Genomic DNA, 6,454 nt, shown 5'->3' with positions numbered 1-6,454 from the left:
CGGGGGGTTTAGATGATGAAATGTAACTTTGTTGGGTGGTCAAAAATGCTTATCGCAACATTTTGTACATTTAGTCTAGTTAGATTGTTTGAGCATTAGTTTGGCTTTACAAGAAAATAGAGAAATATCTGACACTAAACAAAGGAAACACGCATGATTCGAACGTGTTTTATGTGTAAATTATGTTCAAATATAATAATTAATAGCCTAATAGTTCAGTATGTATTTAAAAACAGTATGTTAAAGCAAACAATCTGAAAGAGCTAAAGAGTTACAACAACAAAAAGTATGGGCTAAACAACAACTCTGAAAGAAATCCGTTTTTTAGGCCTACTGCTGGAATTTGTAATAGCTGATAGAGCATGCAGAGGAGATGCATTATCTTAAAAACATATACCCTCATATGTTGGCCCATACTATCAATATCGTGGTGCAGTAATGAAGCAAAACATAAATATATTGGTTGATGGTCTATTTACATGGTTTACTAAATTAATTGTATTATGTAGGGCATTTGGCCGACTTTTAAGGGGCATACATACATACGTACATAGTTATGTTCTGAAAAAGTAAGAGTCTATGTACCTTACAAAGGGAATTACATGTTATATCGGATTCATTCACAACTCCAAAACTGTTTACTAATGAGGTTGTCAAAAGCACGAGGTGCACGGGATTGGTGCCATTCGTGTTAGGCTAAGTGTCCTAACTGTTCTGATGCAAATCCAACTTGTTTTCTCAACTATAAAAGTGAATATAAATAATTTTATAATTTTATACATAAAGCCCTGTTGGCCAACACGAAGCCCTGTATAATAATAAAGTCCGGTGTATGAACTGATGGTCATTTTGGCAGGGCCTATCCCAAAACTTCGCCCGGCCTGGGAAACGACTTACTGGCATATAGGCCTAGATCAATATCAATTAAAAGAAAACCTTTAGAGTAGGCTACATTTTGTATCCTAACGTATCCAAAATAGGCAAACCGGATCAAACATGCATCCAAATAGGCTACTGGAAATGTAGCCTATATCTTTTTAAAATCTAGACTGAGCTTTTGAAATTGGGTTTTGATAGTTAGGTAAATACAGAGCTGCTGTAACAGAGGATTGAAGTTTAGGTGAAGATGTTCGATAACACTGAATAAAAACTTTTCATTTATTCAACATCCATCAGTTAGCCTATGAGGGAGCAATTGCTGATAAACGTCCACCCGACGGACTGCACTAATGGAGTAATCAGTGAAAATATGACAATGTAGCCAAATTATAGAATTACAGTGCAATGGTGCTTCTATCTACAAAAATAAACCACACCTTTAATATTTAAAGAATAAACCACGTGGGATGTAACATAGCCGACAATGGGACTGTTCCAGCCAGGGCCCAGATTTGGAATATCAAATGTGGCTACAAAAAGCCCAAACAAGCTATTTTCTTAAGCGCCCTTTGAAAGGCATCGTACTATGAGGCATATAGCCTACATTTAAACAATGTGAATACATTTTAAACACTAAAATGTAAATAGTCTAAAGACAGGCTACGTAAAGTAATGTCATGGTTACGCGTAAGAATTAATAGGCTATCGGGCTCAGGGCTGTATCGTCCAGAATGGTAAAGAATGATCACATAAAAATGCCAACCTGGGCCATTGGTAGGCATATCATTCCTAAAATGAAACGATGGTAGACATAAAGCTAATTGTGGGAAAAAATAGTAAGACCTAGGCTACAAGAGAAAACACGCGTTATGAGTTTTTAGGCCATATATTATTGACCAATTTAAGAATTCCTTGTTTAAAGCTAGTTGTTCAACGAGTGATTTATGTTCAACTCATTAGATAGTGAACTACAGTGACACAACACGGAGGGAGCCCTCATTAGGTCGCTGTCCGGGCACTAATGAACAGAGCAGAATTGCTAATCCTCAGTCTGAATTTACGCTCTGTCGGCTAGCATCTACCTGTCAAGGAAGTGATTTTAATTGCAGCTGTTTATTCTCGTATTCTGCCTCTTTAGGGTCAATGTCAATACTGTTGAAGGAAAAATTAAGGTAATCAAAATGTTGAGAAACATACCAGGGTGGGGAAATGCAATCTATCCATCAGCCATGTAGGCTAAGAACTCTGGGATCAGACAACAAGTACTATCCCTTTACCTATTAAGACAAAAAAAAAACAGGCAGGGACGAAAACCCTCGAAAAAATACATATATTGTTTACTTTGAAAAAGCACAGTTAACATTAGCTCCGTAGGGGGTCTTGAATAAAAGTATCAAGGATGTAGGCTTGCTTAATGTGGAATGACATGAACTCAAATGGATTCTGACACAAGTATGGGCACACAGTCAATTGATTTACTTTCAATATTAAGCCTACTTATTAATGCTGTAACCTCCAAAGGCCAAGTATTTCTGATTATTTGTCATTATCACATCAATGTGCAGGCTCTTCAAATTTCACCTATTTCGATCATACACAGTAAATCATTTAGGCCTATACTGTTTGTGGCCTAAAAATGCTAGGCTAACAACATGAACAGGCTAGAAACAAAACTGGATTTAGGTTGTAAAAGAAATACTGTTTATTTATAAATCATGAGATATAATTTAATACAGTACCAATATTTTCATGTCACGGCACATCATAGTTCAAAGTCAGTAACAGAATTACATACCAGCGCACACACGCACACACACACAGGCTACATAGGCCTACATACACACAGACACGCATACACAGACACTTTGTAGACATACAAAAGGTTAAGAAAAAATGTGAAGCTATATAGCTACGACCACTTTTACCTCTGCGACTGGAAGAGTTAACCTAGGATTCAAAATCATACTGTTAGGAGAGATGTATATATAGAGAAATATAGAATCCGGTTTAATATAATGTTCATTTGTTATTCTATGACCATTTAAATGCAGGAAATCGTCATGACGACACCAAAGATAACCCTTTTTTATATCTACACCAACAAGCAGTCTAAATAACAAGTAAAAACTAATAAATTGGGTTCTCTTCAGTAGAACAGGTGTTACAATAACTGGCAAAATTTTCTGACCTTCATTGAGATACTGAAACTAACTAGGCCTATTAGCTTACTTAAAAGTGCCATGTTTGTGTATAGCCTATACAATGTGCTGAAAAAAGCTGAATGGACACAAGACAAATAAGTCCCCTTTCCTCCACTATGCAGGGTACAAAACATTATAAAGAAGCGCGATAAATATCCACACACGATCCAATAAATACAGTGTCTTTTATTGAGAAAATCACAAATAATCATTCCTGAATCGTTCCTTCTGTTGAACACCAGCCTCTCTTCAAACAATAACGATGTTCAGATTCCGTCCTCGTTGTTACTTCCAGCTACTGAAGCGACATGTAAGGCCAATTGAAACTGCTGCCCGAAAGCAGCATATCCCTTATCAAAGTTTCAATTGGGGTTTTGCCGACTAGTCGGACGAAGAACAATTGTTCTATTACGGACGACGACACTGTGCGAAGGGAAGGCAGGCGAAGCAATAGCTTCCCAAATCTTGTTGGCTGGTTGGGGTACTGGCTCCTGACATACTCCTCTAAAGCACACTGGGATTTCTCTTGTAACCCTTCAACATGAGCCACATCCGACAGACCACACGCATCTACAACAGAGAAAACAGAGTTAAATCAGGTGCATAGCGGCCTCATAAAGCGCATAAAGGCTATTAGGACATAAATATCGTCGACGTAAATATATATGCAATAGGCAATAGTACCTAAATACAATGCAAATGTAGGCTAGTCATAATAGTTGACCTCATCAAAGTAACGGCAGAAATGAATATCATGTCTATCTGTCAAACAATCAAAGATGGCGCCTGTTCTTTGATTAAAAACAACGAAATAGGGACAAGAAAATTGGCCAATTGCTAATAAGCACACGTAGAAAAGGTAAATTCAAGCCTTAAGTGCACACTGAAGCATATATGAAGTCATTAAAATCCCCGTTTGAATGTTGCTCTTCTATCCCTTCTGTCGCGCAATGTAAGGTTACAATGCAGGGGTGAGGAAAAGGTCATGTCCCAGTTTACGAACACGTGCATTGCTCCTGGTTTTCTACTGTTCCAAAATTATGTTGGGGTGTTTGGATATTGCCGAAATACCCAATTAGCCCATTATGATCTTGTTAACAAAGTAAACTAGGCCTAAATTATATCTCACATTTTGCAGTCATTATTTTTATTAGGTTTATGCATCCCTGGAAGCCAAATGCCATAAAGCATTAGTTCATTTTTTGGTCCTGCTTTTGGTAGCTTACAAAAGGGTATTTGACATTCAATTTTTTTTCTTCTGAGGAAATAAATAGGTACGTATTATAAATGTAATAATTACTCACTGAATGCCAGAAGTAAAATAACACTAAAAGTCAACATCCGTTATGATACTTTGGTAGGCTATCTAATTTGCTATAGGTCTATCATAAAATTGAGACCACTGACAGTAAGGGGTCTTTGAAATGTATCCATAGCTTATTCCCACGTGGAGAGGGAGGTATAGACTTAAATGGGTTGGTTACATACTGTATTTCAGTATGTTTCAATTATTAAAAAATTTGGTCTACAATATATATAGGACCTAATATATATATATGTTTTATTTATTTTTAAGACAGTTTACCTGAAGTGAAGAGGACAATGGCCTTTATGCAGCTGTATTCTGCTGAATCCACATGCAGGACTTTCAGCTTTTCTACTTGTTCTTGAAATATCCGAATGTGGTCCATGAACGCTACAACTCTATCTGCAGACATGGGGGAGGCATGGAGGCCTGCTGCAGCCAGTAATGGGGCTACATGTACCGGCATAGAGCACTGTGCCGCGTTCAGAACAAACAGCTCACTCCAGGTTAGCCTTAGAAGGGCTACTTGGTCTGTGATTTGGAGATCTGGAAAAAAAGGGATGTTCCTGGCCCACTCAACGGCGCTAAAAAGCATCCTGGCCGCCAGTTCGCAGATGTTTTCGATACCCATGAGGTTGTTTGACTGCATACACTGAGTGCCATATCGGGATGTTGGGTAGGGTTCCGCTCGTAGGAGAAGAGATATGTATCCGGAAAGGTAAGAATGGCACTGTAGAGGGTCTCCATTTAAGGTGAATTGGCCGTGGTATGGCTGCGTCGGTAATACCCGTCCTCTTTGAACTGCTGCAAAAAATAGAACGGAATAAATGTATGAACGTCTGCATGCTGCAATGATTTCAGACCGGTATGCATGGCATTTGAATGGTGTATGGCATCATATAGACCTAACACACACTAATACGCACTTTTTCAAATGCATTAATTGACATAGCACACAGTATATGACAGATGTGGCTTTTCAATTAGGACAATATGTCATAGGCCTATCATGTATGCATAATCATTTTAATGTTGTCATGTTTAAAACAACGCATATAGACATTGATACCTGATGTAGATAATAAAATGCATTACCAAGCTAATTGTAGCCTACGTTGCAAACCGAACATTGCACGTTCTCTATACATAATTATAACTATCAGAAACATTGTGGTTTCAGATGACAAGCGTAGAAGAATGTTTACCTTCCCGTCTCATGCCTACTTTAAGGCATTTCTTCAAGCGACAATATTGGCACTGGTTACGATGGTGCTGATCTATTGGACAGTTCCTGCTTGCCCTACAAGTGTAGCTGAGGTTCCTTCGGACGCTCCGTTTGAAAAAGCTTTTACATCCCTCGCACGTGAACTGTCCATAATGCTTTCCACTCGATTTGTCGCCACATACGACGCACTCTATTTGTTGAGGTTGTTGTTTGTCTATTGCACCGTTCATCGACTGGTTTGTGATAGACTGCGTCGTATTGCTTGCAGGGGCGCCTTGGGTCGCTGTCTGAGTTGTTGGAGTAACATCCAGCGAGGACGTCGGATTCAGGTGGCCCGTTAGATCGGTCGATATAGACAGAGATCCCACTTGTGAGCCAGGTGAAGAGATTGTGCCTTGAGTGTCGGCGACATCTTCTGCGCTTCTCCACGCTACCATTGCCATATCGATAAATCAATGTTTCCAAAACTTTACTCGTCTTGCTTCCAAACGTTGCCGAAAACCACTGTTATTACAATTTAAAGATACAAGACAAGACTATTGCAACATTTTTTTATGATATTTAGAGACATAAACAATATTAATAAACGATGATGATCGATGCATATATTTACAAACAGCGTAGAACACAAAAAGCCTGAAGCTTACGAATAGAAAAATCGTCCAATATTATCACCAAGGTTTGAAGTGGACGACCATGTTAATATGTACCACAATTTCCAGGGTAAAATCTATCACGAAGTAAACTAAATCCACGTTGAAATCATTGGGAAGAAAATCCACAATTCCCTGTTCCCTCCACAAAATTGTCCACGTAACTCAAATAAAATGCGCTCTCTTGATT

The 6,454-nt window shown here is 38.5% G+C and overlaps 1 protein-coding gene across 2 annotated transcripts; it reads right to left on the bottom strand.

Moving 5' to 3' along the window:
- Positions 1-3,242: 3,242 nt before the first annotated feature.
- On the bottom strand, positions 3,243-6,054 carry LOC136955232 (COUP transcription factor 2-like). Of its 2 annotated transcripts, none has more exons than XM_067248891.1 (3): positions 5,592-6,054; positions 4,666-5,232; positions 3,243-3,650 (listed from the first exon to the last, which is right to left on the bottom strand). In XM_067248891.1, exons 1-3 carry the CDS (start codon positions 6,052-6,054, stop codon positions 3,376-3,378), a joined length of 1,305 nt encoding a protein of 434 aa, XP_067104992.1. In that variant the 3' UTR covers positions 3,243-3,375. The 2 variants fall into 2 exon arrangements, with proteins under 2 accessions (XP_067104992.1, XP_067104993.1); XM_067248892.1 differs by having other exon boundaries at positions 4,666-5,190.
- Positions 6,055-6,454: the final 400 nt, after the last annotated feature.

Source organism: Osmerus mordax, chromosome 13 (genome assembly GCF_038355195.1).
Source record: "Osmerus mordax isolate fOsmMor3 chromosome 13, fOsmMor3.pri, whole genome shotgun sequence".
Classification (NCBI taxonomy): Eukaryota; Metazoa; Chordata; class Actinopteri; order Osmeriformes; family Osmeridae; genus Osmerus; species Osmerus mordax.
Note: the sequence above shows the minus strand (reverse complement) of the source record. Positions and strands in the feature narration are given on the sequence as shown.